The sequence below is a fragment of the Cucumis melo genome, chromosome 6 (assembly GCF_025177605.1).
Source record: "Cucumis melo cultivar AY chromosome 6, USDA_Cmelo_AY_1.0, whole genome shotgun sequence".
NCBI lineage: Eukaryota > Viridiplantae > Streptophyta > Magnoliopsida > Cucurbitales > Cucurbitaceae > Cucumis > Cucumis melo.
In genome coordinates, this window is record NC_066862.1 from 26,724,525 (window position 1) to 26,747,362 (window position 22,838).

The following is a 22,838-nucleotide window of genomic DNA, read 5'->3' on the forward strand; positions in this document are numbered from 1 at the left end:
TATCCATGCTAGACTGGCGTCCCGTCGGACCACACAGTCCTAAATAGGTGGTGATCCCGAAGGACACCCATGCAGATACGACTCTAATACACTAAACTAACAAGTACCCTAACCATAACATACATGCACATAGCATCATCATGTAATCAAACCAGTCTAATTGCCATTTCACAAACCATCACAATATCCAACATACAATTACAACAAGTCACATCATTACAATAACATACCATCATGTAACCACATCATCAATCACATCATGCTCTCATTAATTACATGTGTTATGCAGTCTAGTCCTTAACATGCATAACTGGAGGTGTAAGCGGTCTCATGGTTCTAATCACAGAGCTAGTAGTAGAAATCTCTTACCTGGAGATTTGCTCGACGAGTCCTAACAGTGACAACACGCATTCCCAAGCGGCGCAAGTCCCACGGTCGAGATTGCAATGCTTGAGCCCCTACTGATGAGCTCCAACACTCCCAGGTCACTCGGTCCAAGACGTTCCTTACGCGATAATTTAATTTAGTCCAAATAAAATTATTTAGATTAAAGTTTCAAATCTAGGCTGGGTGTGAGAAACACTTTTGACTCACCAAAGTAGGTGAAAAGGAACCGAAGCAGACTGGCGGCTCAAGGGTAGGCGGATCGGCTCGGCTAGAGAAATAGGAACCGACTCGGCCTGAAGACTGGGATCGGCTCGGACACGGTGCAGACAGGCACGGCGTAGAGGGAAGCGGCTCGACTACGATGCAGACGCGGCTCGGCTTCGGCGTAGGTGCTGTGCGCGTGCAGACGCGGGTTGCTCGGGTTACGGGGCGGAGGCTCGACCAGGTCGGGTTTACGCGTGAATGGGGTGCGGCTCGGCTACGCGGAGCGGTTGCGTGGGTCGGATTCCAGGTCGAAGGCACGCGTCTCTTGTTCGGGTCGGAAACATGGGACAACTGCAGCTGGCGGCGCGACTCGGGTCGTGAAGGGGGCGCGTGGGCGGCGAATGGGCAGACGCGGCAAAGTAACGCAGCTGCGGGTCGGCTCCAGCGGATTGGACGACCTACGACGGAGACACTGCGACTGCGACCGACGATTGCTTCACGCGAGAAGGCTGGCGCGATGGCTAGGCTTTGGCAGATTGACGATGGCTTGCAGATGGGGTTTCGGCTTGAGCTTGCGCTGGGCTCTCGAGCGTTTTGGCTTGAAACCGGCGGCGAAGGCGACGGTGCGGCGAGGTTGAGGTTGGCGGCTAGGATTTCAAAAATAATTCTTTAGTTGCTCTCTCTTTTCTTTTCCAAAAAAAAACTTTCTACTTTTTGGTACACGGGTCCCAATACTTATTTAAACCCATTTACTCTACCTTCTCTCTCTTTCCCTAAATCTCACCAAAATTCCCTTTTCTTCTCCTCTTTTTTTTTTTTTTTTGAAAAAATTCTTTCCTTCTTTTCCTCAATTAGGTCCTCACATCTCTCCCTTGACCAACCAACCTTTATTTAACAACAAAACTTCACCAATTTATTTCCAATGAAAACATCACCTTAGCTTAACTCAATTATTTCATCCTTAACAACAACTTTACCAATTTAATTATCCAATCAAAATACTGATGCCTCTAAACCTTGATTAATCACTAATCAAATTGATAGAGTTCCTCAAATAAATTCGAATTTTCCATAACCACACTTAAATAGTAATAAAAGGAAATTAAATTTGTCGGGGCGTTACATTCTTCCCCCTTCGAAAACTTTCGTCCTCGAAAGTTCTAATCCTCGAACAGCTCGGGGTACTGGGTTCGCATGTCCTCTTCTCTCTCCCACGTGGCCTCTTCAACTCCATCGTTCCGCCAAAGAACATTGACCAGTGAAATTTCTTGATTACGGAGCTTCTTGACTTCCCTTGCCAAGATCTCGACAGGTTGCTCCTCGTAGCTCAAGTTCTCACTGATTTGCAGTGGCTCAAAGTCCACTACATGCATCGGGTCTGCGACATACCTCCTCAGCATGGAAACATGGAATATATCATGCACTGCAGAAAAAGATGGGGGAACGCCAAGCGATAAGCCACGGGGCCAATCCGCTCCAGTATCTCAAATGGCCCTACGAAGCATGGACTTAGCTTCCCCTTCTTCTCGAATCTCAGAACACCCTTCATAGGTGCTACCTTCAGAAAGACCATGTATCCCAACTCAAACTTGAGATCCTTACGTCGTACATCAGCATAACTCTTCTGTCTGCTCTGTGCTATCAGCATACGAGCTCGGATCTTCTGTATGGCTGCATTGGTGGTCTGAACTAACTCGGGACCTAGCATCCTCTGCTCACCAACCTCGCCCCGGCAGACAGGGGATCTACAACACTTACCATACAGAGCCTCAAATGGTGCCATGCCGATGGTAGCTTGGTAGCTGTTATTATAGGCGAACTCCATCAGATGCAAATGGGAGTCCCAACTCCCTGAAAACTCTAGCACGCAGGCTCGCAGCATGACTTCCAAAACTTGGTTCAATCTCTTTGTCTGACCATCAGCTTGAGGGTGGAAGGCCGTGCTGAAGTCTAACCTCGTGCCTAATGCAAGTTGAAGTCCTTTCCAGAACTTCGATGTGAAACGAGCATCTCTATCTGAAATGATGGATACGGGTACTCCATGTAGTGTCACAATCTCTGTCATGTACAACTGCCCCCACTTACTTGCAGTGTAAGTGGATTTCCCTGGCACAAAGTGGGGCCGACTTCGTGAGTCTGTCGACAACAACCCAGATCATAATATAGCCCTTTAGGGTCTCGGGCAGTCCCGTAATGAAGTCCATCAACACACTCTCCCATTTCCATCCTGGCACACTCAAGGGTTGTAACAACCCAGCTGGTCGCTGTCTAGGTGCCTTCATCTGCTGGCACACCAAGCACCTACTGACAAAATCTGCCACCTCTCTCTTCATGTTCCTCCACCAATAGACATTCCTTAAGTCCTGGTACATCTTCGTACTTCCAGGGTGCATGGTAAATGGAGAACTGTGAGCCTCAGTCAACAGCTCTGTCTTGACTGCACTGTCTTCCGGCACACACAAGCATCCCTCAAACGTAAGGCCATCGTCAGAGGATATGAAGAAGTCATCACCTTGCCCTGTCTCTACCAAACGACGCTTCTCAACCAAATAAGGATCATTTGACTGAGCGACAATAACCCTCTCTCTCAGGGTTGGCTGTACTGACAACTGAGCCAACTGTAAGGTAACCTCTCCTACTGAGACTGCAATCTCAGCTCTCTAAAAATCTCTGAGTAAGGGGGCTTGCTTGGTGATCAGTGCTGCTGAATGTGCAACCTTCCTACTCACCGCGTCAGCTACTACATTTGCCTTACCTGGGTGGTACAGAATTTCGCAGTCATAGTCTTTCACCAACTCAAGCCATCTCCTCTGCCTCATGTTCAGCTCCTTCTGGGTGAAGAAATACTTCAAGCTCTTATGGTCAGTGAAAATCTGTATCTTCTCACCGTACAGGTAGTGCCTCCATATCTTCAGTGCGAAAACCACTGTTGCCAACTCCAAGTCGTGGGTAGGGTAGTTCTGCTCATGACTCTTCAACTAACGGAAGGCATAAGCAACTACCCTGCCCTGCTGCATCAGCACGCAACCCAGTCCCTTCTTCGAGGCATCACTATAGATCACAAAGCTTCTCGACCCATCTGGCACTGTCAGAACTGGTGCAGTCACTAGCTTCTGCTTAAGCTCCTGGAAGCTACTCTCGCAAGCTGGGCTCCAGACAAAAGGGGTTCCCTTTCTAGTCAACTAGGGCAGGGGACTGGCTATACGTGAGAAGTCTTACACGAACTTCCTGTAGTAACCTGCCAAGCCCAGGAAACTATGAATCTCGCTAACAGCAGACAGTCGAGGCCAATTGCTCACCGCTTCGATCTTTGCTGGATCCACAGAAACTCCCTCGCTGGACACCACATGTCCAAGGAAAGATACCTTCTTCAGCCAGAATTCGCACTTGGAGAACTTGGCATACAGTCTATTGGCTCGAAGAGTCTCCAAAACTTGGCGTAAATGCTCCTCATGCTCAGCCTCAGTCTTGGAGTAAATTAAGATGTCATCAATGAAAACTATGACGAACGAGTCTAGGAAGTCCTTAAACACCCTGTTCATCAAATCCATGAACACCGCAGGGGCATTAGTCAAACCAAAAGACATCACAATGAACTCGTAATGTCCGTATCTCGAATGAAAAGCCGTCTTAGGAATATCACTGTCCCTGATCCTCAGTTGGTGATAGCCTGATCGCAGGTCGATCTTAGAAAAGACGGTGGCTCCCTGCAACTGGTCGAATAAGTCATCAATCCTGGGCAAGGGATAGCAATTCTTAACTGTCACCTTGTTCAGCTCTCTGTAGTCAATGCAAAGGCGCATCGACCCTTGTCCGGATGAAACCCTTGTCCAGTAACTCCTGCAGCTGGACCTTCAGCTTCTTTAGCTCGGCTGGAAGCATTCTGTAAGGGGCCCTCGAGATAGGAGCAGTGCCCGGCTCTAACTCGATGGCAAAATCTATCTCCCTAGAGGCGGAAGTCCTGAAAGCTCATCGGGAAAAACATCAGGGTACTCTCTTACTACTGGTTCGGAGGACAAGGAAACTTCTGACTCTCTGGTGTCTACTACGCTTGTCAAGATGCCCCAAGTACCCTGGCTGAGTAGTTTACTAGCCTTCATGGCTGAGATGACCTTGGGTATACATACAATGCCTGCCCCCCTAAATTTGAAACTAGGCCCAGAGGGAGGGTTAAAGATGACTTCCTTACCAAAACAGTCTATGCTTGCATGGTTAGCTGACAGCCAATCCATTCCTAAAATCACATCAAAATCCGGCATGTCTAACACATTAAGGGTCACGTCTAACACATGATTCGCTATCTCTACCCGACATGCCTTTATTTTTTTTTTAGACAACAGGACCTCCCCAGATGGAGTAGAAACAGACAAAACACTACCCAACGGTTCTACCTCTAAACCCACATGCTGAACAAAAACAGAGGATATGAACGAGTGGGACGACCCAGAGTTAAACAGTACAAAAGCATAATGCCCCAAGATTGGGAGCGTACCTGTCACCACTGTACCAGCTCGCTCAGCCTCCTGACGGGTAGTGGCAAAAACTCTTCCCTGCTGGGAAGCAGAAGGCTACTGTGGTGTCGTCTCAAAGGGTTTCCGAGGACACGCGTCAGCGGTGTGCCCCGGTTATCTGCATCTGAAGCAAACCCTGCTCCCTAACAAGCAACGACCTCCATGCTCTCTCCCACACCTCCCATAAGGAGGTAGCTCCCTCAACGTCCTCCCTGCAGCAGCTAGCTCCTGACGATGCTGCTGGAAGACGCCTCCTGACCTCAAGTCTCGCTGCGGTGCCAGGGCAGGTTGCGACTCCGCCTTCCTCTTCTGACCAAGGCTCACCCTCTGCCGGCAGCCTTAGATGAATCAGCTCTCTCATGCAGGCTCAAATCCAGTGCTATGCGTAGTGCATCAGCATGAGTGGCTGGTCGGAGGGCACGAACGATGCCCTGAAGGTCTAGTCTGAGACCTCTAACGAATTTCTCAGTCCTGGCAGCCTCATCCCTTACCACATCAGGAGCGAAACGGGATAGCATGTCAAACTCGGCGTCGTACTGCTCTACGGTCATGTCGCCTTGCTCCAAGTTTAGGAATTCTTGTAGCTTGGCGTGCTTCACGTTGGCAGAGAAGAACTTAGCGTAGAACTGCTCCGAGGTTATCTTGCTGACGTTGCCCCCTAGCATCCTCTCAACAGTCTCCCACCAGGCGGTGCCCCTATCTTCCAGGAAGAAAACTGCACACTGCACCTTCTGGTCTTCTGGGCACTTCATGTACCGAAAGATAGTCTCTATGGACGTCAACCACATTTGGGCCTTTGTGGGGTTGTCCATGGATCCGTCAAAAGTCTTAGGATTATACTTCCTAAAGTCTCTCAAGTGCTTGGCCTCAGCCGACAGTTGAACTGGCACGGGCTGAGCTTCCACCGGGGCTGGAGGAATGACGGTCTGGTCCAGAATAGGGGCGGCCTGGTTCTGCTGGGCAGCGAGGAAAGGTGCTAGAGCAGCTTGCAGCATGTCCTGATAATGCTGCTCCATTGCGGCGAGGTCCGCCTGGGTGACCGGTGCATTAGGGTCGACCGCCGGCACAGCGGGTTGCTCCTCCGGCTGGCCACGACCGGCTCCTCTGCCTCCCTTACCACCTCCTCGGCATGCACCTCTACGTGGCGGCATTATCCCTAAATTTTACCAACAAAAACTTTTCACCACAAGAACATAACACTCAGATTTCTATGTCTAGTTTATTCAGGCAAGATTAAAATCTTAACATTAGCAAGACTTTGAGACATACCTGGCGAGTGACGAAGGACCGTACAGCCATAGGGTTAAAATAAGATCAAAATAAAACAAAGACTTACATCATAAGTCAGTTTACAGAACCTAAAACACTAGGCTCTGATACCAACTGTAACAACCCAACTCCTTATACTGAGCCGAAGTTATTACTAAAGGTAAAACACATGATTTAAGCCATAAAGTTTAGTTAAAACTAATAAAACTTCATAATATTATTTATGAAAATCAAATCAGGATAATATGGAAAATGTAATTAAATATTAAAATCCTACTCGGGCCCATCTACTTTTAAAGAAATGAAATAGTAAATAATGAAGAAAATAAAACTCAAGTACTAAATGTCTAAAACGAGGTGTAAGCGGAAGCAGAAATCCCTATGGCTCGCCACGGTCACTTCGGGTCGCTCGCCAGCTTGCCTTTGCCCCTACCTCGGCCTCTACCTGAAAAACATGACAAGGAGAGAGTGAGTATAAAATACTCAGTAAGGGACCCACTACTAGTCCCACTAGGTGTCTGTTAGCTTCCTATTAGAGTCCTGTAAATGGTACACAATCTCTGACACGTTCCCGAACACGTGCAACATGCGCTCCCGAACAATAAGTGGTGATCCCAAAGGACACCCATGCAGGTACGACTCTAATAGGCTAAGCTAACAAGTACCCTAACCATAACATATATGTATATAGCATCATCATGTAATCAAACCAGTCTAATCGCCATTTCACAAACCATCACAATATCCAACATACAATTACAACAAGTCACATCATTACAATATCATACCATCATGTAACCACATCATCAATCACATCATGGTCTCATTAATTACATGTGTTATGCAGTCTAGTCCTTAACATGCATAACTGGAGGTGTAAGCGGTCTCATGGTTCTAATCACAGAGCTAGTAGTAGAAATCTCTTACCTGGAGATTTGCTCGACGAGTCCTAACAGTGACAACACGCTTTCCCAAGCGGCGCAAGTCCCACGGTCGAGATTGCAATGCTTGAGCCCCTACTGAAGAGTTCCAACACTCCAAGGTCACTCGATCCAAGACGTTCCTTAAGCGATTAATTTAATTTAGTCCAAATAAAATTATTTAGATTAAAGTTTCAAATCTAGGCCGGGTGTGAGAAACACTTTTGACTCACCAAAGTAGGTGAAAAGGAACTGGAGCAGACTGGCGGCTCAAGGGCAGGCGGATCCGCTCGGCTAGAGAAACAGGAACCAGCTCGACTTGGAGACTGGGATCGGCTCGGAGACGTTGTAGACAGGCGCGACGCGGAGGGAAGCGGCTCGGCTACGACGCAGACGCGACTCGACTTCGGTGCAGATGCTGTGCGCGTGCGGACGCGGGTTGCTCGGGTCGCGGGGCGGAGGCTCGGTCGGGTCGGGTTTACGCGTGAACGGGGCGCGGCTCGACTACGCGGAGCGGCTGCGCGGGTCGGATTCTGGGTCGAAGGCGCGCGTCTCTTGTTCAAGTCGAAAACGTGGGACGACAGCGGCTGGCGGCGCGGCTCGGGTCTCGAAGAGGGCGCGCGGGCGGCGAACGGGCAGATGCGGCAAAGTGACGCAGCTGCGGGTCGGCTTCGGCGGATTGGACGGCCTACGGCGGAGACGCTGCGACTGCGGCCGATGACTGCTTCACGCGAGAGGGCTAGCGCGACGGCTAGGCTTTGGCGGATCGGCGATGGCTTGCAAATTTGGTTTCGGCTTGAGCTTGCAGCTGGGCTCTCGAGCGTTTTGGCTTGAAACCGGCAGCGAAGGCGGCGGCGCGGCGAGGCTGAGGTCGACAGCTAGGGTTTCAAAAATAATTCTTTAGTTGCTCTCTCTTTTCTTTTCCAAAAAAAAACTTTCTACTTTTTGGTACACGGGTCCCAATACTTATTTAAACCCATTTACTCTACCTTCTCTCTCTTTCCCTAAATCTCACCAAAATTCCCTTTTCTTCTCCTTTTTTTTTTTTTGAAAAATTTGTTTCCTTCTTTTCCTCAATTAGGTCCTCACATCTCTCCCTTGACCAACCAACCTTTATTTAACGACAAAACTTCACCAATTTATTTCCAATTAAAACATCACCTTAGCTTAACTCAATTATTTCATCCTCAACAACAACTTTACCAATTTAACTATCCAATCAAAATACTGATGCCTCTAAACCTTGATTAATCACAAATCAAATTGATAGAGTTCCTCAAATAAATTTGAATTTTCCATAACCACACTTAAATAGTAATAAAAGGAAATTAAATTTGTCAGGGCGTTACAGCTACGTTGCAGCCAATGGGCGCATTCAGATGATGATCGCCCCTGGCGTGGATAATTTTTATTAAGTCCACTACACAATTAGGATTTAATTTGAAACATATATAAGTTAACCAAGCTAATATGTTATTTTGGTAATATGTATCAGTTTTTTGTGCTTGATTTCAATGATCAAGCAATGAATAGGTTCGTTGAGCATCGTATGCTCATCACCTTTAAAGAGCTCTGGGACGACTGTCACTGGCACTTCAAAAAGTACAGTGACCTCGATGAGACTTGTGCCAACCCACCCAACCTATTGGTGGGATGTGATGAGGATTGACACTTTCTCTATGCTACTACATGAGTCGTGCATTCCAGGTGAACAATTGAACCATTTGTCATGGTTAAGTATGATTTCAACTTTTAATATTTATAAGAAATAAATAACATAATTATTTTCATGCAGGAGCAATCATGGACGAACAAGGCTACTAAACAGAAGCAGCCTTACAATCATAGCAGCGGGTCAAAGTCAGTTCTTCAACGACAGCACGAGCTCGTTGAGCAAAGAGGGGAATCGATCGACCGTATGGAGTTGTTCTGGGAAACATACGTTCGATCTAGGACATTTGTGTGGCAGGCCGCAGAGGATACACATGTAAGTTATCGAAACAGCACTTATGCCCTTATTAATTGTCCTCTTTGATAATATATTTTCGACTTACTAACTTAGTTTTAAAAATTGTTGTAGAACCAAATGCTAGAACTTTAGTCCCAGCCTACCCTAGAGGGTAGGTGTTGGGTAGACGACCAGACTGCTCAAAAGGCCTTGGTTGGGGACCCAAGCCGAAATCCCACAAGACGACAAGTGCAAGCAGTTCCTTGACGTCATGTTTGCAGTTCACAGAAAGAGAGATTCAATTACAAGTTAAGCTTGATGAAGCTTTGGAATGGATTGAACACATTGAAGAGAAGACAAGAAATCACCAAACATTAGCTTCAGAAGTGGAACAAATGCGAAAGCTGATACAAGACATGACTCGGCCACAACAAGAACCACCACATGATCCCTAGCTTTGCGGTACATATATATGTTTCCATTATTCTTAAGTTTTTGAAATAACAATGATGATATGGATATATATGTACTAAACTTAGCCACTTTTGTATCATTGTAGAACCCACTGTGTAGAATGGTGTACGAGGCTCGTTAGAAGACGTACGACTTTCTTTGCGTTTTTCTATTATGAATATTATATTTTTTGTATTATGAACGCTATTATATTTTTTTGAACTTCTTTGTATTATCTCAATTATCAATATTTCATAATTTACTGATTTATTTTGAATTTCCTTTAATTTTATCCAAAACGAATGTGAATATTTCACAAAATAGAAACTTGATTCATTATAGTTTATTTTAGGAAAAAAATAAAAAAATACATATTATTTTAAAAAAAATACATATAAAAGGAATTCCCGACTCAACAAACATCAGGAATACGTTGCACATAATACGTCGGGGATAGTGTTTTTTCTGATGCACTAGTGACGTTGGATATCATGACGTCGGGAGTAGGTATTTCCGACGCACAGGTGAGGACGTCAGGAATTACGTATTGCCGACGCATCGGTGGCGTCAAAAAAGTATACGTTGGGAGAAGGTTATTCCCGACGTCTTGTTCATGACGCGTTAGTAATTGTTCTCCCGATGCATTTCTTCCAATGACGTTCCCGACATCGTCTTCTACGTTGGAAAATCGTATCCCAACATTTTTAGCACTTTTGCTGACATTTTTGTGTATCGAGAGTCCCCCAATTCTTGTAGTATCTAGTTTGACATCAACGTCAAATTCTACTCTTGATTAACTCATAACCTACAAAATAGCAAAATAGAAACATAAAATTCATAGAACTATCTGAATTAATAGATAGCACAGTTTTTATGCTATCAAATTGCCAAATTTGTTGATTAAAGAAGATAATAACAATGTGTGATACTTCAACCTAAAGATTATAGTATCCAGGTCGATATAAATATTGAAATTTCATTTTTATGATATATTATATTGTTACAGGTTTTTATATATTTGGACTAAATTATTATACATTAATGTCGAAGAATTCAATCGTGTTGCTTCTATATCAAAGTTTAAGGATATTTCCATCAATGGAATTAAATTATTTAAATGAATAATTAAATTATTTTTATTTGAAAATTAATTATGTTCTAGATCTTTTTTAATGTATATATTTTTCATATTATATTTAACAAGTGTTTCCATGTATTAATGGGTGTTAATGTTTGAATCAGATAGATAAACAGGTCCCGACAACATTAAATTAGTATCTAAGAGAAGAAGATACTAATGCGGTACTAATGTGATACTAATGGGGTGTGGGCAAGCAAAACTTTGATGCTTAAATAACTAGGTCTAGAGTTAAAAAGGTTGGTTATGGAAATTTTAGTGGAAAGTCGACTTATCCTTTTATCATATTCTTTTTTTGTTTACACGGTTAGATGATATAACTTGTCTTTCATTAGGTTACTTCGTTTGGACTGTTACCTCTCTTTGTAGGATATATCACATGAGAAACATGGGATTCGATGATCGGGGCCAAGTAAGCTAACTTGACTTTGACTGACCATGCCAACCTTCCAAATTAGATCATTGGTTTTGCCTTTTGGATCGTTGAATCATGTATGGGATGTATGATTTAGTGAGTTCAGCCTTGGCCTTGGCCAAAGCTAACCGGGCTAACATGACTTTGGACCAAGTAAACCCTTCTTCCTAGGCCATTTTGGACTACTGATTACTTCTTTCAGTCAATTTTACTTTTTAATTGGTCTAAAATTACCTCATAACATAATAATCATTATTAATAAAAGATATTGGAGACATAAATTAATCCTTAATATTGACATTGAATTCTTTAATACACAGATATATCGATGTGTCGATGGATATTTTAGACATTTATTACTTCAAACTAGGGTACCTTAGATAATTAGATTACAAGACCTTGAGAAATTTCTTTTACTTTTTAATGCAACTAGAAAAAGTTATGCAGAGTAACCCTAGTATATAATAGGCATTGTCACTAATTTATAGGCCTAGGCCAATCTGACCTATAGTCCTATAAATTCAAAAGGATTTTACATACTAAGAATGACATAATGGTTGCTCATCAAAACAGGCCTAAGACTCAATAGCTATTAAACTATACTAAATGAAAGTATTGAAATGATTTTTCCAACTTATTTTATAAGCTAAATTTACAAAGAATAATAACCCTAACGTAGATGGTTGGGTGGTTTCATTTACGTGCTTTACACCAAAGTGGTGGATAATGGACCTAGAGGTCTTTCAAATTTCTCTCAAACCAACCATTAGTGCTATTTTCCTAAATTCTTAACGAAAATTAATGTGTTCAAAGTAGAATCGAAAATAATGAAAATCAAGGAAATCAGAATTAAAATCAACTCACCAACTTGTTGCATAGCTCAATATAAGTGTATCATATGTCAAAAGGAGCTTAGTACTCGAACAAAAATCGACATCATTTTTCATTTCTTTCTAGAGGTGTGGAAGGTTTGATCTTCATTTACCATGTAATTGTTATACTAAAAATAAATAATATATTGATTATCGTATATGTCATCGAAGAATAATGATTTTAATTAATGAAGGATTGTGTTGACCTAGACCAATGAAATAAGAACAATGAGGTCAAGATAATGATTCTACCTAGATTGATGTCATTGGTCTCAATCCTATTAAGTTTAATAAGCATTTTAAGGAAAATTTGAATGAACGTACACCAAGTATTATCATTTTCTTCACAAAAGTGCTTAAGGTTTTTTTCTTTTAGAAATTCGCAAAAAAAAAAAAAAAAAGAAAAAGAAAAAGAAAAAGAAAAAGAAAAAAACTAGTTTACAAATTAGTTTAGGTTTTCTTCTCTCTTTTATTTTTAGTCTGACAATCTATCGAGTGTTAACCTAGAGTACAAATCATTGACAATTAAATGTTTTATGGCAGATACATACATGTTTCAATTGGTTGAGCTACGCTAAATATTGTAGATTTAGGAAGGATATTGAAATAATTAATTGCGTATATATGGAAAACATTTTTTATAATATAACTTAGAAGGTAAATCATTATAATAATTTCATTTATTTTCTATTTTCTATGTATAGAAACCAAATGTGGTTGAACTTAAAAAATCTAATGTGGTTGATTTAAATGTGTTGTCGAACATGTTAAGTTTCATCAAAGTATTATAGCACAACACTAGAATAAAATATGTATCCTGACCAAATTCCTCCACTCCAAAATATGTATCATGACCAAGTTCCTCCACTCCACGTTAAACTAAGAATACCTGCTTTTCACTTTTACTTTATTTCAAAGTAACATACAAAACTAAATATAAACTTAAGATGACAATATAAATCCAAGATATATAGATTATTAGGAATATATATATCTAGAATACTTATTCAAAGCTATAGCCAAATGACAATCACAGTTTCAACGATCACTAGTACAAAAACATGTTTACATGACTCCAAAAAAATGTCATTACCATCTTTTGCGACTCTGTTTTAGTCACATATAGTCATTAACAGATTGTTGGACATTTCGTCCAAAACTTTTAAGAGATTATAATCCATCATTCATCTTCCTTAACTTTGTTGTTTCATGTAGCTTGTTTTAGAATATTCTTGAAGATGATGAGGGTGTTAAAGTTAAGAAAAATATTTTGATGCATAGACCTTAAATATTTGAGTAATGACGTAGATCTTTTCTAAAAAAAAGAAAAATGAAAGAAAAGAATAAATATTTGAAATATTAAGCGGAACATGATATTTAGACCTTAAAAACAACATAGTAACAATGCTATATGTATATGAAGTTCAGCATTAAAGCAAATAGGCAACAATAATAATTATTTATTTATTCCTTTTTTATAACTACTTTTATGTGTTTTAAAGGGGCATGGCATCTATACATATATGATTGAAAATATTAAGTAGAGAGATCAGCCTATAAATCCCTATTGACATTCATCACTTTCTCCTTTTACCCATACTTCCTCTCGATCTCTTTTTCTCTGTGAGTTTCATTTACTTCCTCTATCTCTCTTTAAACAAAAAACATTAATATTTCCTTTTCAGGCATATAAATAAATTTTTTTTTTAAAAAAAGAAAAACATCAATAATATTAGTACTACCACCAATCTCTTTAGACCTAAATTAAAATTAAGATCCCCCATATGAATCTCTCCAACCCTTCTTTTTGTCGAAAATTACCCCTAAAAAAAACTATTACATCATGAAATATAATTAAGTTGACTATGTCCACTGATTAAAAAAGTGTCAATGTCCATGTGATCTTTGATATTCCAATATATTTATGTAGATTAAAAAAATAATAAAAAGTATAATTTGTTTTTAACCAAAAGAAAAAAAAACACACGAGGTGGAATCAGAAGGTGTATCAAAACATTTTAATCAAGTTAACATATCAAAATTATCATCATACCCCAAATTTAAAATCTAAAAGCGATGCATTTAATTAGCAGAGTTACGTACAAGTAGGGCAAGGGAAAAACAAAATATAAAAGAGAGACAATAGTTGTTAGAGAAAATCTTTCTAATTTAGTGTAACGATGGATGTATCGTATTATTAACTTTGAAAGAGAGACCATTTTTGTGGTAAGGTAGCTAAGGCAATGATTCAATTTTCATTGAAAATTGAAAGTTATAAAAGTAATAATCAAGTTATTTTTACTTCAATACTAAATCATAGATTTTGTTTGCAGTGTATATGTTATATTGGGATTCATATAATATTTTTTTAAAATTCTTTTTTATGTTTATAGGTACTTATAAAAAATATCCTAGATATTAATTAATAATAATTAATATTGATGTCAAACATTCTCATTTAAATATAGAGTTCTTTTCAAAAATATAAAAAAACGGCAAAATATTTACAAACTATAGAACAATTCTAAAAATGGAAAAAGCTCAAAGGTACACTATTTAAAATATCAAAAATACCCCGTTAACCATGCCGTCAACAACACGTGCCTAATATATTTGCGATCATTTAGATTTGATTATTGTTTGATACACGATCGTTTAGATATGACCACAATTTATACACGATCGTTTAGATATGATTACAATTTATACGCGATCGTTTAGATATAGGTACAATTTTATCTTTTCAATTCCATCGTTTAATTTTTTTACATGATCGTTTAGATTTTTTTAGACGATCGTTTATTTTCATGATCGTTTACATTTGGCTACTCCAATCAAATGATTTTTTTCAAAGATTTTTTATACACTATCTTTTCTTTTTTTTACGATCGTTTATGTTTTTTAAATGATCGTTTACATTTGGCTACTCCAATTAAATGATTTTTTTCAAAGATTTTTTATACACTATCTTTTCTTTTTTTTTTTTACGATCGTTTATGTTTTTTAAACGATCGTTTACATTTGGCTACTCCAATCTAAAATTTTTTTTTCAAGATTCTTTATGCACAATCTTTTATTTTTTTTGCATGATCGTTTACTCTTTTACACATCGTTTACATTTGTCTACTCCAATCTAAATGATTTTTTTTTTCAAGATTCTTATACACAATTGTTTACATTTGACTACTCTAATCTAAATATTTTTTTTTCAAGATTCTTTATACACAATCATTTAGATTTTGCTATTTTTTTGTATACAGTCGTTTAGATTTGGTTACCCAAATGTAAACGACGTAAAAAAAAAAGAAGAAAGACGATGGAAATAAATCGCAAGAAGAAGAAGAAAAGTAGAAAGACGATGGAAAGAAATCGAAGCGAAAAAAAGGAGTAAAAAGAAGAAAAACGATGGAAAGATTAAACGACGTAAATAAAGAATTGAAAAATAAGAAAGATGATAGAAAGAAATCGCAGAAAAAAAAATGAAAGAAATCGCAGGGGAAGACGGAGAAGACGAAAAATGGTAGGAGGAAGACGAATCACGAGGAAGAAAAGAAAGATGGAAGGGAAAACCTAGAATATTTAAAAAATGGTTAATTTTATGGACTTTGTTACACAGGCCGTAAATACTTTGGGTTTCGTTACATTTACCCACGTTTCCCTTAAATATATTTTAATACTTGTTTGTTTACATAATTTGAATAATATATCTAAAAAGGCCTTATGTCATTAGAGAAATGAAAAATGGAAAGTCTTAATACTTTTAATAGTGTAATTTTAAAATTGTTAAAATAACTTTGACCATTGGAAAAACTATTATTTAAATATGACTTTAATTACTCAAATATAATTAAACATTTCATATATGAATAATTATTAAATACATGAAAATGATGACTCCCAAACATGTCATATATATGATAGGTCTATGCCTATATAAGAATTTTCAAATTATATCTCTTTCTTGTTTGTTTGGTTTTGTTTTTAGGATTAATATCATAACTAAACCCTAGTAATTTAGAGGGAAAATAAAAGGTTAATATGAATGTTTAGTTGAAGAATCTTCCTTAAATTTGTAGCCATGGTAAGTGACAATCTCCCACGTTTAAGGGCCCCATTCTCTTTTTACTCTCACACCCATAGCCACCCACTTTTTTCCTTTCTCTCTCTCTCTCTCTCTCTCTCTCTCTTCTTCCCTTTCTCTTTCTCAAACATCTCAACTATCTTTAAAAGATCAACATACAAGAAAATAAAAATAGAGAAGAAGGAGACGAAATACTAACCCTTATCGCCCTTAGATCTTCCAATACTGCATGACCTTCAACCTCTCTCACATTCCATCTTCATATCTCTCCCTTTTCAATATGAACCCGTAAACCTAAAAGATTGATCACAATTCTCAAACCAAAGAAGATGGAAAATAATTAAAGATCTTTAATGGGTAGCAGAGTTCTTTGAGAGTTTCATTTCACATTTCCAAAATCCTAAAAGAAATAAGAAAAAAAATGGGATCTTCAAGCTATAATCCCAACCCTTTTCCTTGTTTTCCTTCTTCTAGCTCTTCCACTACTAATTCCTACAATCTCCCTCTCTCCATTCCTTCACTTCTCAACTTTGACCCTTCGTCCAACAACACTTCGACTGTCAACTTCCATCACCAACCCCATCAAGATCCACTCTCATTTCTAGCTCCCTACTTTCCCATTGCCCATTTCTCCACGTTGACACCTCCCGAGACGGCCGTGATCAATTTTGCCGTAGCGGGGAACAACATTCAAGCTCTTGGTGATATGGTTGTCCCGAGCGCTCCTGGAGCAGGGACAACGGGGATGGGGAAGAAGGATCGGCATAGCAAGATTTATACGGCTCAGGGTTTGCGCGATCGGAGAGTGAGATTGTCCATTGATATAGCTCGAAAGTTCTTTGATTTGCAAGACATGTTAGGGTACGATAAAGCAAGCAAAACCCTAGAGTGGCTGTTTAGCAAATCCAGAAAAGCAATTAAAGAGCTTTCAAGGACCAAGAATGTTGGGTTTCATGGAGGGGCTAAAAAATTGTCTTTGGCAGCTGCTTCTTCAGATGTTGAAGAAGAATATGATGATGATAAAGGATGGGAGCTGAAGATGAAATCAATGTTGAGGATTGATGAACAAGAGAAAGTAAGTAAAGAAAAAGTTGAAATTTTTAATCTTGTTGCTAAAGAATCAAGAGCTAAAGCAAGAGCAAGAGCAAGAGAGAGAACGATGGAGAAGAAGCAAGTTGACGACAGCAAAGTTTACGGTCATCAGAAGGGCGGCGCCCAAGAAGTTTCGGATCATTGGAGTAAGCATTTGAATCATAGCACTGAAACATCAAATCTGTCAATGGAGGAATCCTCCTTCATGAACAAGAGAAAGATTTATGCTAAGAAGTTCATCAACCACGACAACTACACTACTGTGAAATCTTGTCGGGACGACGAGAATGCCGAAACCTCTCATTGGAAGCTTTTGGATCAGATGAAGGCTTCAAAGAGGAAATGGAAACCTTCCATTATTTCTGGTTCTTCTCAAAGAAATCTTCTCATTTCCATTGATGATATTCCCATTAACTTACCTCGAAATTTGGATACCAATAACAGCGCCGGTTATCGTTTTGCAAAGTAAAATTTTATTAACAGGTAATTTCAACCATCAAAGGCTTTAGATTTTTTTTTTTTCACCTAAAAAATTGATGAAATTTTTGTTTTTGTTTTGTTTTGTTTTTTTTTTTTTTTTTTGGCAGTTTTACAAATCAAGGGTGTGGAATGCAGCCAACAATGTCGAAACATGGCCTGTTTTAGATTGGTTTTTCTTAACTACTACTTGAAGGTTCTTTTAGATTTATGATATTATAACAATTAAAGACTGGTGATGATGTTTTTTCTTGCTTTGCTACAATCACTAAATCATGTTTGATCTATTATATTATTTTTCTTTAGTTTATCCAAATATATATTGTGTTTTTGTCTCATGCATTTCTTTAAATAGCATTAATTTATAGTTTTGGCTGCCAAGGGGGGAGTTATGGATTTTCTGTGAATATCGATGCTACATTGCGATTGGCCATTGATATTTGATATACATGTGAGTGTTAGGCATGTATGATATATATTGATTTTGGAAGGTCTAAAATCACTCTGCTAAAACATGATTTCATAGCATTAAAATGTTATTTTACGTGTAAAACCAAATAGTAAATTATTTCGGAATGATATTGTTTCAGAATGATTTTACTCATTTCAATCCTTTTAAAATTATTTCCAAACCTACCTCTTTAAGATCCTTTCATAGATTTGTTTCAGGATTGAGTTTACAGGCTATATGTAATAGTTTAAGGTGTCTATGGTGATTTAAATGATATTATATGTATTATGAGGAGAGATCTCTAATCACCGACTAGCTTTTCTAGGAAGATATTATCTATTTGGTGGCCTCTTAACGTATTAGATCTACATCTTTTTGTAATTATGATATTGCTATCATCGTCTTGGAAGGCTTTTTTTCTAATTTGTCGTCTGTTTTGTTCTTCATTGTTCGTTATAGTATGTACTCTCTTATATTTTTCTTTGGTACATGATAATATATCTCTTCTTTGTCGATCGAAGATATAATAAAGATGTTACGAAAGTATCAATCTAGTTGAGATGTTCTGATACCGTTTAACTATTGAATCTCTCCTATCCTTTAGTGACATGTTAAAAATAGGATGGGAGGTCTCTAAGTTCTAATCCTCGTTTTTTTCTGTCTTTCCATTCATCTTGATATCTTATGAGTCAAACTTTAATTATTTCAACAATAGCTAGCTAAATAATAATGATTTATTCATTAATTGTTTCTAGAATTTTGTGCTATATTGCTTTAGAGTATTGATTTTCTACTTTAATTACTTTTTTTCCAAATACTGTCATTTTCTAATCTATATGATGGAAGCTCTCTTCTAATTATAACTCATTCATTGTCGCTCTTTACATGATTACAGAATTACCTTTCTACCTACGTAATAAAGTATTTATTTTCTAAAAAGTTAGGATAATGGTACATGACTCAAAATAGGCATTTTAGAATACATAGAATACAAGTAGATTAAAGACAATTGAAGGAGATAGTAGTTTATTATAAGAAATTAATTATAAAAGTTGGTTGATCATCATGGAGAGTACAAAGTAAAATAAGAAAAGCTTTCTCAAAAAGCCTTTGTAAAGGTTTGAAAATGAAAGTAAAAGTGAACATAACTGATTCTGTGGGAATCAAAATATGATTGACATGAAGCATTAGCAACCCTAGCCATCCCCCTTTATTTGTTTGTAGTTTTACAATATTTATGCCTAAAAGTTTGTTTAGTTTTTACACCCAAAAAATATTTATATTGGATTAATAGTATGTTAAATATGATATGTTATGCAATACAAAAGAATATACGGTGGTTTAAACTATTTACATATGCACAATTAGAAATGAGGTTCAATTTGGCAATTTTTTAGAATTTATTTTGATTTCAAGACATGAAACTGAGTCGCTTTTCCAAACTACATAGCTCAAATGGTATATACCTAAATTAAAGTAGTTGACCTAGCTCGAGCTAGTACTTGGTAAAATTGATAGACTCGAAATTTGAACAAAAGACAAGTATGGATTTGAACTTTTAACCACTTGATTGAGAACGTAAACATTAACCATATTTCAACATGTTGAAAAGAATTGTGATCAAACACTTTCACATGTGTTATTAGAAACCATAATTAAGTCAATCATTTTGTGTATCTTTTGTACAGTAAAAGAGAGTATACCAAATCTAGGTTAAAAGTATAATCTAGACTCTATCTACTTTTAAGTTTTATTTTACTTTAAAGCATAACATTCAAATTTTTAATCTACTTTCAAATAAACGAGTCCTTCTAAATTAATATTTTTTTAAATCTAACATGTAATTTTAATATAAGGAAAATGACACAATGGAAACATGTTTTTTCAAAATTTAAAAAGAAAATGATAATAAAATATTTTTTTGTTAAAAAATTAACAAAATCGATAATAAGAAACTATTTTAAATATGATCAGAAGAATAGTGGGTACGAATTCGTTAGAGGACTATAAATATATGTGTTCAATCTAATATATACACACACACACACACATATATATATATATATATATATATATATATATATATATATATATATTATAACCAAATATTATTAGTTTAGACTAATTGTCTCAAAAAATAATTTGAAGGGAGTGTAAGTTGGAAAGAATATCTCGCCTATATCACATTAATAAATAAATTATGATATTTAAAACTGCATTAGTACAATAAAAATAAATCTGAAAGTATAGGATAGAAGTAGTAATAATTGTGAGAGAGAAAGATTAATGGTAGAAAATATGATTAGTAGATAATAACTGTATGATGATTAATAGATTAATGATGATGTTTGTTAAGTGAGAAATAGAGAGAAGATCTTCATACAATTTGAATGGATTAGAGAGAGGTAGGAGGAGGGGTATAGTGAGGGGTATAGGGAGGGGAATAGAGGTAATATGGCCATTCAAATTTAATTTCCGTATTCGTCCTCTCAACCCACACCCACAGGTCCATTTTAAATGAAATATATAATATATTCCCACATGCCATTCAACTCTATCAACTCCCTTCCAAATTTGCAATTCAACCCCACACAACTTTTCAGTTGAATTCTAGCACAATTCAACTTAAGTAAATATGTATTACCAATTTTTATATTCATTTTCTCTTCCTACATTTTATCAAGAGAATAAAAAAAAAAAAAAAAACATATTTTTTAAAACAATGAACGATATTAGCATTAGTCATCGATTTAATTTTGTGAGAAACTTCAATTCTCATTCTACTCCATATTCTAATTTTATTGACTCACATATTAAACTTAGGGTTGAGTACTGGTTGGAAGATTAGGTTTTATAATATCATGCAGAGAAAATTATTTTTATTATTGATTTCATATTATAAGACTCAATCCCAACAACCCTAAATTAAACTTTTAGATTTCTACTTGCTTTATCCATAAAGAGGTTATATGAAAATGATTTTAAATGTTAGATTGCATTTTTAAATAGATAAAAAAGTTAAGTGTGTGTTTGAGGCTGTTAAGAAAGTGCTTTAGGATTGAAACATGCTCATGTGTGTTTATCTTTGTTAAGTTAATTTAGTCCAAGTTTGTTCCTATTTCTTAGGAATTAGTCATTCATGATTTGTAATCATGGAGAAAGTCTAGGGTCATGTTGATTAGTGGAGAAAGTTTAGGGTCATGATGTTAGTGGAGAAAGTTTAGGGTCATGATGTTAGTGGGTAGTTATTTTTAAGACTTTAAATACTGTATTTTTCTTTGAATGTAATTGAAATGAATTTGTCTTCAATTTTCCATTGCAATATTTATTTTTACTCTAGAAAATAACAATTGGTATCAGAGCTCTCTTCTTAAGGGATCTGTGAGTGTGAGTTGTTGTGTCATGGACGCCATAACAAGTTCTAGTTTCACTTCAATTTCTCCATTGATATTTGATGGAGACAACTACCAAGTTTGGGCAGTTCGTATGGAAGCTTATATGGAAGCTTTGGACATTTGGGAAGCAGTGGAAGAGGATTATGAAATTCCTGCTCTTCCAGACAATCCTACCATGGCACAAATCAAAGCGCAAAAGGAGAAGAAGACAAAGAAATCCAAGGCAAAGGCATGTCTGTTTGCTGCAGTCTCATCTACTATCTTCACTAGAATTATGACTCTGAGATCAGCATATGAGATATGGAATTATCTCAAGTCAGAATATGAGGGAGATGAAAGAATCAAAGGAATGCGTGTGCTAAACTTGATTCGAGAATTCGAGTTGCAGAAGATGAAGGAAACAGAATCAATTAAAGAGTATTCTGTTAGGTTATTGGACATTGCAAACCAAATCAGATTACTTGGTTCTGTGTTCAAGGACTCAAGAATTGTAGAAAAAATTCTTGTATCAGTGCCTGAAAAATTTGAGGCATCTATTTCTGCCTTAGAAAATACCAAAGATTTGACTCAAATCACTCTTGCAGAGATACTCAATGCTTTGCAAGCGCAGGAACAAAGAAGAGCCATGAGGCAAGAAGGTGCTGTTGAAGGAGCCTTGCCAGCGAAGCATCATGAGAACGTTAGGAACAATAAGAAGAAGAAGTTTTTCAAGAAGAATCAAATTTCTACTAGAGAATCTTCAACTTACAACAAAGCAGGAGTCAAGAAGGGATCCTATCCTCCCTGTTCACATTGCAATAAACAGGGTCATCCTCCTTTTAAATGCTGGAGGAGACCAAACGCCAAGTGCACCAAATGTAACCAAATGGGGCATGAAGCTGTAATTTGCAGGAACAATAATCAACAACAAGGTGTAGAGGCCAAAATTGCTTATCAGGAGGAGGAGGAGGAGGATCAATTGTTTGTGGCAACATGCTTCGTGGGTGGTGAGTCAAATGAAAGCTGGCTGATTGACAGTGGATGTACCAACCATATGACTCATGACAAGGAGTTGTTTAAAGATCTGAAGCCAACAAATATCACCAAAGTCAGAATTGGCAATGGAGACTACATCTCAGTCAAAGGAAAGGGGACTATTGCGATTGCCAGTTGTAAAGGTACAAAGCATATACAAGATGTTCTTTTTGTACCTGACATTAACCAAAATTTGTTGAGTGTGGGTCAA

At 37.8% G+C, this 22,838-nt stretch overlaps 1 protein-coding gene across 1 annotated transcript; it reads left to right on the forward strand.

Annotated features, from left to right (window-relative positions):
• The first annotated feature begins 16,619 nt into the window (after window positions 1-16,619).
• On the forward strand, window positions 16,620-17,759 carry LOC103500163 (transcription factor TCP1). The gene has a single exon (XM_008463377.2). The coding sequence runs from the start codon at window positions 16,620-16,622 to the stop codon at window positions 17,757-17,759; it is 1,140 nt and encodes a 379-aa protein (XP_008461599.2).
• The last annotated feature ends 5,079 nt before the right edge of the window (window positions 17,760-22,838 follow it).

Excerpts from the sequence above, each read along its gene's own strand:
- LOC103500163 (XM_008463377.2), top strand. The coding sequence starts at position 16,620 with ATGGGATCTTCAAGCTATAATCCCAACCCTTTTCCTTGTTTTCCTTCT.